This window comes from Cryptosporidium parvum, chromosome 7 (genome assembly GCF_000165345.1).
Source record: "Cryptosporidium parvum Iowa II chromosome 7, whole genome shotgun sequence".
Classification (NCBI taxonomy): domain Eukaryota; phylum Apicomplexa; class Conoidasida; order Eucoccidiorida; family Cryptosporidiidae; genus Cryptosporidium; species Cryptosporidium parvum.
The window spans coordinates 425,947-435,725 of record NC_006986.1 but is presented as its reverse complement, the minus strand read 5'-3'; the positions used below and the strand labels follow the sequence as shown (position 1 = coordinate 435,725).

The 9,779-nt window shown below is 32.2% G+C and overlaps 5 protein-coding genes across 5 annotated transcripts; 3 read left to right on the top strand and 2 right to left on the bottom strand.

Moving 5' to 3' along the window:
• Positions 1-95: 95 nt before the first annotated feature.
• Positions 96-870, top strand: cgd7_1720 (endonuclease III, putative; the record flags this gene model as incomplete). The annotated part of the gene is made up of 4 exons (XM_001388343.1): positions 96-395; positions 473-597; positions 676-748; positions 802-870. Coding segments are annotated over 4 exons (567 nt in total), but the record flags the coding sequence as incomplete, so codon positions are not given.
• A 1,173-nt stretch (positions 871-2,043) lies between these two features.
• Positions 2,044-4,335, bottom strand: cgd7_1710 (threonyl-tRNA synthetase (RNA binding domain TGS+HxxxH+tRNA synthetase); the record flags this gene model as incomplete). The annotated part of the gene is made up of 1 exon (XM_628348.1): positions 2,044-4,335. The coding sequence occupies one exon, from the start codon at positions 4,333-4,335 to the stop codon at positions 2,044-2,046; it is 2,292 nt and encodes a 763-aa protein (XP_628350.1).
• A 940-nt stretch (positions 4,336-5,275) lies between these two features.
• On the top strand, positions 5,276-5,671 carry cgd7_1700 (histone H2B; the record flags this gene model as incomplete). Its single annotated transcript, XM_628347.1, has 1 exon — positions 5,276-5,671. The coding sequence occupies one exon, from the start codon at positions 5,276-5,278 to the stop codon at positions 5,669-5,671; it is 396 nt and encodes a 131-aa protein (XP_628349.1).
• Positions 5,672-7,461: 1,790 nt separating this feature from the next.
• Positions 7,462-8,490, top strand: cgd7_1690 (meiotic recombination protein DMC1-like protein; the record flags this gene model as incomplete). Its single annotated transcript, XM_628346.1, has 1 exon — positions 7,462-8,490. One exon carries the CDS (start codon positions 7,462-7,464, stop codon positions 8,488-8,490), a length of 1,029 nt encoding a protein of 342 aa, XP_628348.1.
• A 111-nt stretch (positions 8,491-8,601) lies between these two features.
• cgd7_1680 (Rab7 GTPase, putative) lies at positions 8,602-9,556 on the bottom strand (the record flags this gene model as incomplete). The annotated part of the gene is made up of 2 exons (XM_001388342.1): positions 8,602-9,051; positions 9,359-9,556. 2 exons carry the CDS (start codon positions 9,554-9,556, stop codon positions 8,602-8,604), a joined length of 648 nt encoding a protein of 215 aa, XP_001388379.1.
• Positions 9,557-9,779: the final 223 nt, after the last annotated feature.

Below are 9,779 nucleotides of genomic sequence, written 5' to 3'. Positions count from 1 at the left end.
AACAGGAATCTTCCAGAGGATACATGGGTAAGTGAGAGGGAAGGAATTACGAGATTGAGATTTCAAAAAAGGACTTTACTAACTCGCAAATTTAGAGATTTCATGTCCTTGTAGCAGCCTTTCTTTCCAGCCAAACAAAAGATGAAGTTACTGCTGCTTGTATGAATAGACTAATTGATAATGGTTTAAGTCCTGAATTTATTAATAATCAGTCGGTTGATTCATTAAGAGATATGTTATATGGAGTTGGATTCTACAATACTAAAGCGAAGAATTTGAAAGAAATATCCAGAATCATTATTCAGAATTATTCTGGTAAAGTTCCTGAAAAATACGAACAGCTTGTAATGTTACCAGGTATTGGACCAAAAATGGCAAATTTAATTTTACAGATTGTAAGTTAATCTACCATTAAAGATCCAAGATTTTTATGATATATTACTTTGATATATTCATTAAAATTATTTGTTAGGGGTTTGGAATAGTTGTTGGGATTTCTGTAGATACTCATATGCATCGTATTTTCAATAGAATTGGTTGGGTAAAAACAAAAAACCCTATTGAAACATCCAAAGAGATGGAAAAGATGCTTCCAAGGTAAGTTGAAATCCTGGGAATGGTGATTTTCAGATTATAAACTACTTTCGAAACTTCAATTTGAAAATACGTGATTAGGATATATTGGAACGATATTAACAAAGTTTTTGTTGGCTATGGCCAAACTATCTGTAAACCAATAAATCCAAAGGTAAGAATACTTCTACAATCATTGAGGAAATTAACGATTACAAATGTCTATAGTGTCAAGAATGTAATATTAGAGATTATTGCTCTCATGGGATGAAATGGAAAAAGAAGGCGTCAACCAAAGAACTTAAGTATGATCAAGATGATTGAATAAATGACAAATTGTGATATCGGGGAAAATTTTTGGATTAGATAATGTTAATACAAGCTATTGATTCATCAACAATCTTGAAATTTATAAACCCGATCTGTAACTTGATTGCGAAAAGATGGTTTCAGTACCTTTTGTATCCGTGAAAGTAATTGTATTATTATTTGGGTTGCTGGTTTTACTTCCAACATTTTGCCACGTTGGATTTGCTTCAGAATATCTCTTAATACAGTTTTCTTTCATTGGATACACAGATTCTTTCACGACTTCAGAAGTAGCTAAATACGCCGTTCTTAATTGACTACCTAAAAACTTTTGGGGAGAAAAATAAGTCAGTAATAGTTCAAGGTATTGGAGAATGAATGTTTGTCATTTTTTTTTTCGGAAAAAATTAAAAGGAAAAATTAAAGGTCGTATTAATGGTATTCTTTTTATCAAAATGGGAATTTCATGATCCAAAACTTACTCCAATTCCATCGAGAAATTTTTCAAATACAAGTACACAACCACCTTTATCTTGCTTCTTTGATGGCATGGCTATACAAAATATAATAACGAATAAATCAACAACGAAAGAATAAACTTTACAATGAAATTAGGTTTTTAAATTAGGCTTAAAACAAGTTTCCTCTAAGTAGAAATTTCCTTTACAAAGATTGAAATATACTTGAATACCAGATTCTTCTTAAAAAAAATTGTTTCTCTATTTCTTCACTAATTGTATTAAATCTTTGCTTTATCAAATAATACATTTTGGGCAAATAGACATGACGCATTGCTACGTAGTTTGCAAGTATCATGTGGACAAAAATTGCATGCATACATATTAATAGTTGTTAATAATTGCACAATGCGTTTGTGTGACTGATGGAGACAATTTGGAATTTAATGTGGGGAAAATGAGTAATAACAAGTAACTTGGGAATAAAAAATAAAGGATGGGTATATATAAACGAGGGAAGGTACATTAAAGTTAAAGTGACAATAAAGAATAAGTCAGGATGTTGAAGAATAGGAACGGAAATACACAACTGAATGCAGGAATATGTAAAAGCGAATAGGATGACTCTAAAAGAGATTTTAAGTTAATAATTCCAAAATTTTGGTATTACGGGACTTGTTTAAAAAAAAAGTGAAAAGTTTGTTCATTGGTTAGAAGAATTTGAGTCGATACTTGAAGGGAAGCCCATAGAAGAGAACTTGAGAATAAGTTGATCCAAAGTAAGTAATTCTTGGGGAATAGTGGTATCTCTGCAGCGGAGAGTGACTTTTTTGTCTCTTGCTTCGTTTTCGCCAATAACAAGCATGTAGTTCCATTGCAAAAGTTGTGATTCTCTAATTTTTTTGTTAATGGTGGCAGCACTGTAATCTCCAGAAACGTCAAAACCTCTTCTGCAAAGCTCTCTTTCAACAGATTTAGCATATTCAACAGTTTTTTCTGAGATAGAGAGAACAATGGCTTGCCTTGGAGAAAGCCAAAAGGGTAATTTTCCTCCTGTATGTTCAAGAATTACAGCTGACATTCTTTCTACACTACCAAGAATTGCTCTGTGAATAATTACTGGCCTTCTGTATCCTTGTTTAAGACTATTGTCTGGGTTTTGATCAGCATTTTGGTGAGAGGGAGGTTGTTCTTGATTTGTGGACTCTTCAGAAATATTTTCGTCAGTTCTATATTGGAGATTAAATCTAATTGGGAGCTGGAAGTCAAGTTGGATTGTTCCGCATTGATGTTGCCTTTTTAAGGCATCCCAAAGCATAATATCAATTTTTGGGCCATAAAATGCTCCATCCCCAGGGTTTAATTTCCAGTCTCTACCAGTCTTATCCAATGCAGACTTTAATGCATTTTCTGCCTCTTTCCACTGTTCTTCTGTTCCCAAATGTTCTTTTGGCATTGTACTTAGAAAGAGGTCGAATGTGAATCCCAATTGACCATATATGAAGAATAAAAAGTCAAGAGCTTTAAATACTTCTTCTTGGATCTGTTCAGGAGTACAGAAGATATGCGCATCATCTTGTTGGAATCTTCTAACTCTAGTTAAGCCATTTAAAGCACCAGAAAATTCATTTCTGTGAAGTACACCAAAATCAGCTAATCTAATTGGAAGTTGTCTATATGATGGATTCATATGTTTGAACATAACACAGTGTCCTGGACAGTTCATTGGTTTTAGACCCCATTCCTTTTCTTCTACATCAAAAATAAACATATTTTCTTTGTAAGCAAAGTAATGTCCTGAAGTCTTCCACAAATCGCAACTAAAAATGTTTGGGGTAATAACTTCAGTAAATTCACGAATTCTGTATTCATTTCTAATAAAGTCCATTAACTTATTATACAGTCTTGCTCCTGCTGGAAGCCAGAAACATGATCCAGGCGATACATTTGAGTCGAAGAAGAATAGCTGTAAGTTTGATCCAAGTAATCTATGATCACGCTTTTTAGCCTCTTCCAACATATTCAAATACTCATCTAAGCGTTTCTTATCTGGGAAAGATACACCATAAACTCTTTGTAATGCATCATTTTCAGTATTTCCAAGCCAGTTACATCCAGAATTCTTTGTAACTTTAAAAGCCTTAACAATCCCTGTATGAGGAATATGGGGACCTGTACATAAATCTACGAATGAACCACATCTATATATTGTTGTTTGAGCACCATCTGGGATCTTTGACATGATCAATGAAACCTTAAAAGGGTTATCTTTAAAGAGTTCCAATGCTTCTTCTTTATTGCATTGTAACCTTTCAAATTGTTGCTTTTCAGAAATTATTGTTTTTGCACAATTTTCAATATCAGAATATTCAGTATTACTAACACTGTGAGTTCCCATGTATGAATCATAGTAAAATCCTGGATTAAGTGCAGGACCAATTGTAACTTGAGCTCCATATTCATTTTCTAAACATTGACCAAGAATATGTGATGAAGAGTGCCAGAAAACACCACTACCTTCAAGAGAATCAAATGTTAAAATCTCTAATTCACAATCCCCTTCTAATGGTCTAGTTGCATCCCAAAGTCTCCATCCATCACTTTGATTTTCGTGCCCTTGACAACATGTTTCTTCTTCATCTTCTTCAATACCACGAACTTCATCATCCTCAATAAATAATGATTTGTTATATCTGATTTTTGCTACAATGCAGCTCTCCGCTAATTTCTTTGATATTTGTCTTGCAATTTCCATAGGGGATGTTTGGAACTTAACACCGTCTCTTTGATCACCATTCTGAAGGGTAATTTTAATTGGTTCATTTTTTGAAGCCTTTTCCTGGAGCAATGCACATTGTTTTTCATAAAGCGTTTTGAATAGTGAGAGACGTCTATTTATGAATTCTGGCTTCTTTTCTACTTTGAATTCTCCACCAATTTTTCCAACACTGGAAAGTGTTTTTTCAGTACCTTTTTGAATTCTCTTTGGATCCATAGTGGGAAATTATTATTAAGGTCTTTAAGTTTATTCTAAAACTTTTAATATAATTACTATATATTTACAATGCTAAATTTATATATATTTATTAAAAATGAATTTAATAGTTTCCTATTACGCTTTTATTGACAAGATTTTCTTGATCAAGGAAAATAAAATTTACCGCACAATCTTTAACTTTGAATTTTATATAAATATAATTCAAAGAGTTATTAAGATATTAATATTAATAAATTCATTCTACTTGGAGTAAATAAGTAACTTTCTCTTTTCAAAGTTTCTTAATGTAGGTTAATTCGTTTTTTTAGTTTCGATATTCGTTAAATTTATTTCAAGAATATTTTTAACAAATATAAGTAATGGTAGAATACTACTAGTTATTTTTGGTTTGGAAAAACTAGAATTATTAGCTCAAAAAAAATCATTAACGATCAAACTTTGAACCATTAAACATTTTATTTCAATTTTTAATTTAATTCAAGAGAAAGAAAAATTAAATTCGTATTATCAAGAAGCCCCTCTTAATGTATTAATTTGTTGCCTATTTTGGTATTGCCTGCATGCATGCAAATATGCGGGAAAGTTCTGACAAACTGTAATATTCGGGCTTTAAGTGGACTTAATTGAACTAACATGAAATTTAAATGTTAAAAATTTATTTGGAAGATGAAACAATGAAGCTTCAACACAAATGTATCTACAAATATAGGAACTAATGTTAAAATGTGATTGTAACAGAATAAAATAAATCAAATGATCATCCTCGATTTTTTTTTTGCATGAATAGCAATAAAATAGACAAAACACATAAAAACGAGTAAATTAGCAATTTCATGTGGGTATTATAATATATTGGCCAGTTTGCCCGCGCTTTCCACTTGAAAAAAAAGGAAAATTTAGATATTCAGAATTCTGAAATTTGAATAATAAAATCGCCATGTCAGGAAAAAGTGGTAAATCAATTAAGGGACCAGCCCAGAAGCAGCAAGCAGCAAAGAAGACTGCAGGAAAGTCTCCAGCAGACGGTGGCAAGAGAAAGAGACGTAAGAGAACAGAATCCTTTGCTCTTTACATCTACAAGGTTTTGAAGCAGGTTCATCCAGAGACTGGTATTAGTAAGAAGAGCATGAGTATCATGAACTCTTTTATAAATGATGTTTTTGATCGTCTCTCAGCTGAAGCTGTCAAGTTGGTTCAGTATAACAAGAAGAGGACTTTATCAAGCAGAGAGGTTCAGACTTCAGTTAGATTAATGCTTCCAGGTGAGCTCTCAAAGCATGCAGTCTCTGAAGGAACTAAAGCTGTTACTAAATACACTTCTGCATCTGCTTAAATGTGAGGAGTTTAATTATGAATTAGTTAAGAGCTTGAGATTAATAATTAATTACAAGAGCGAACAGGGTGTGACTATGGTTTTGAAAAGGCAATATATGTTTATATATATAATCCTATTGAAACAAGAGATTTGGACTGAGCCTATTAAATCCTAAGAGTATTTTGATTTGACAATTTACGAAAGGGGTAGCATTTGTGTGAAAATTACCACCTAACCAATTACAAATTTATTCCCCATACAAGATATGATGGAAATTGTAGATATTATGTATGTTTATAGAGGTTGAGTTGAAGTTTTCACATTAATTAAAATATTAGGCGAACTAGTTACAATGATTTTTCCAATTTTGTTTAGCTGGAGATTCCAATTATGTTATTTAACTAGAAATGCATTGCTTATTAGTTCAGATTCTCCGCTTTTGTTCGTAAATTAGTTATTAACTTTGCATTTTCTTCATTATTTATTTCCTATATTATTTCTGTTTCAATTTTTTTTATAAATACCTGCAGTAAATGCGCTTGCGTCAGCTACTCAAAAATTTATACTTGCATGCAAGAATAAAGGGATTTACTTAAAAAATGAATAGGAAATTAGGTAAAAACAAAGGATTGAACAAAATAACGAATTAAATATGTATATATATCATCTAAAATAATACTAAATAACTCATTGGCTAGTTTTTTTTTGCTTTGAGTCCCAAGATGCTTCTAAGTTCTAATATTGATTATAGAAAAAAAAGATTGAACAAAAATGGGTGAGGCGGGAAATGTTTGAAGTTAGAATTTAATTAAAATGATATTTGTATTTTCTTTTTTTTTTCTGTTTTGTATAAAACTTACCTTCATTTTGTTAAGAAGAGTTTTCAAATCGTCTAATTCTTTTTGTAATTGTGATTTGAGTGATGATTTTGTATTTAGCACAAACCTGCATTTGGTTTATTAAATAGTTTCAAAGTAAAATTGATTAATTATTGCGTTTTGGTAGTTTACTTACATTCTAGAAACTTCTCTATAGACTTTTTCGTCATCTCTGATACTATCGATCTAAATGAATTTTTTTTGGAATAAAGGTGTTTTTTTAAAGAATAATCGGATTAAGCGGCTTTCAAGTGTGAAAGTAGTCGATTATACTTACAGATTGAATTGCAGCTTCCTTTGACTTGATAGCAAATGTCGTCTTAACAATTCTATTTTGAAGCATAAGTTGGTGCTGTTCCATTTTAGCAATATGTACACAAATTACAGAAGTAATTCTAAAAGCGGTTTTTTTTTGGAAATGTATACAAATCAAGCGGACGTTATTGCTATGAGGGCAAAAAGCATATTTGGGACTTAAAAAGATAATGCGTTAATCATAGGGAGGGGGGCAAAATGGTCAGCGCGCGCAAGTTATACAATTATTTTGAACGGTTACATGCAATTTTATTTTTTAAATATAGACGAATCTAAGAAATTCGTTCAGGCTCGTTTTTTTAAGGAAATACAAAAGCAAAGTATGTTTAACTTGAAATGTATAATAAAAGACAATATTGCAATTTGAAGTTTGTTTTGATCATTTGCTTTTAATTTCACTTTATAAATAACAAAAAACCTTTCCCCATCCAATTATTTAAATAATTGTTTTGCCGGCATTAAAGGAATTTCTGCATGCGAATTTGACAATAATTCGATGATTATTTTTAAGTGGATGATAGCGCATGTAATAAATGGTCAGTCAATAAATTAAACAAATAAATCCGGAAAAAAAGAAAATAAGGGGGAAGAAGAGTCCAATTAAATTAAAAAAAAATGAGTGCTTTTTGCCAATCAAAATCAGTAGCTAAACAAGTTTCTGCTAAAGGAGTTGAAGAAGAAGCATTTGTAGAAATTGATAAATTACAATCAGCAGGAATCAATGTTGCAGATATTAATAAGTTGAAAACTGCAGGTTTATGCACAGTTTTAAGCATTATTCAAGCAACCAAAAAGGAATTATGTAATATTAAAGGTCTTTCTGAGGCAAAAGTTGAGAAGATTGTAGAAGCAGCACAAAAATTAGATCAGTCATCAAGTTTTCAGTCTGGAAGTGAGGTCATGAGTAGAAGACAAAATATCTTAAGAATCACAACAGGAAGTGAGCAGTTCGACAAAATGTTGATGGGCGGATTTGAAAGTATGTGTATTACAGAAATTTTTGGTGAAAATAGATGCGGGAAGACTCAGATCTGCCATACTTTATGTGTGGCAGCACAACTCCCTTTAGAAATGAATGGAGGTAATGGGAAAGTCTGTTTTATTGATACTGAAGGTACTTTCAGACCAGAGAGAATTGTAAAGATAGCAGAAAGATTTGGTGTTCAGGGAGACGTTGCTTTAGACAATATCATGTACGCAAGAGCATATACTCACGAACATTTGAATCAGTTAATTAGCGCAGCAGCAGGAAAAATGATTGAAGAAAAGTTCGCACTCTTAATTGTGGATTCTATTATTGCATTGTTTAGAACTGAATTCTCAGGAAGAGGAGAGTTAGCAGAGAGACAACAGATTTTGAATAAAACATTAAGTAAGCTGAATAAATTGGCTGATCAATTCAATATTGCGATAGTTATGACAAATCATGTTATGGCAGACCCTGCAGGAGGTATGAGTTTCATGCCGAATGTAGCAAAACCTGTTGGTGGACACGTAATTGGTCATGCTTCACATGTAAGGCTTAGTTTAAGAAAAGGTAAGGGCGAGCAAAGAGTATGTAAAGTTTATGGCTCTCCACATCTGCCAGAATCTGAGTGCGTAATTCAGCTTTCTGATGGAGGAATTATTGATCCAATTGATTAAGTGCAGTTTAAAGATTCAAATAATAGGAGAATTTATATGATCAAGTAGAGAAAAAGATTAGTACTCTCCTTTTCTGTCAACTTCTCAGCTATTTTTGACTTTATAAATGATTTAACAAGAACAGCCCCCAAATCCGATTTCGTGGTGTTGTTGGTTATTATTATTTAGAGTTAATGGCTCTGGAATGTAGACTTGATCTTCAGAAGTTTCTCTATAAAGTGCTCTTCGACCAATTTCTTCGAACGCAGCATCTACGTTCGTTGCATTTTTTGCAGAAGTTTCAAAGTATTCAATGTTTTTAGATTTACACCATGCTGAAGCTTTTTGGGAACTAACTTTTCTAGATTTCTGATCAAGATCCAACTTATTTCCCAGAACAACAAAAGGAAAAGAGTTTGGGTCTTTTGGAGTTGCTTGAATCAGAAACTCTTCTCTCCAAGCATCTAATCCTTCAAAAGATTTTGGGTTTGTCATATCGTAAACCAACGCACAACAGTCAGCTCCTCTATAAAAAGCTACTCCCAAAGATTGAAATCTTTCTTGACCTGCAGTATCCCAAATCTAAAAGAATTAATTTAAATTAATCATTTAAGGTTCAGAGTTAATAAATCAATTAAAGATTATTACCCATAAGCTGAAGATCATCCACAAACGCAACTTGCTCATATATATTTCTATATATTCAAAAAAAAAAAGCAACTTGCATAGTTTCATTCAAATACAAAGAGTGTGCTTTTTCAATATCAATCATCCTCCTAACGATCGCAATAGACCTAATCCATTACTTTACCTTTCCTCTCCTCTTATCTCATTTGTTTTGAAAGCTCTGATGTTTTGATCTCAACCTACTTAATCTTTCTTAACTTACCTGCAAAGTTACAAGCTTATTATCAATTACGATGTCTTTAGTAAGAAAATCAGCCCCGATTGTGGCCTTATACTGAGTCGAAAATTTGCTGTTCACATACTGATTCATTAATGAAGTCTTCCCAACTCCGCTATCTCCCAGAATAATCACCTTCAAAAGCACTCTCTTGCGATTTGATTTACTTTGGACCATTGACATCCTTCCCCAATCTAGCAAACAACAACCTAAAGTCAAAAAGAAACAAAATTATCTTTAATGGTTTTGACTACTTTTCTAATTTTTTTTTTTAAGCCTTAGAAAATTAAATAATATTTGCTCACAGGATTTTTTTTTTTTGATTTTTCCCTACTCTACTAATTCCGACTCGACGTAGTTTCCCGCCCGTTTTGTAATTTAAGGAACATGTGCATGCATTCATGCA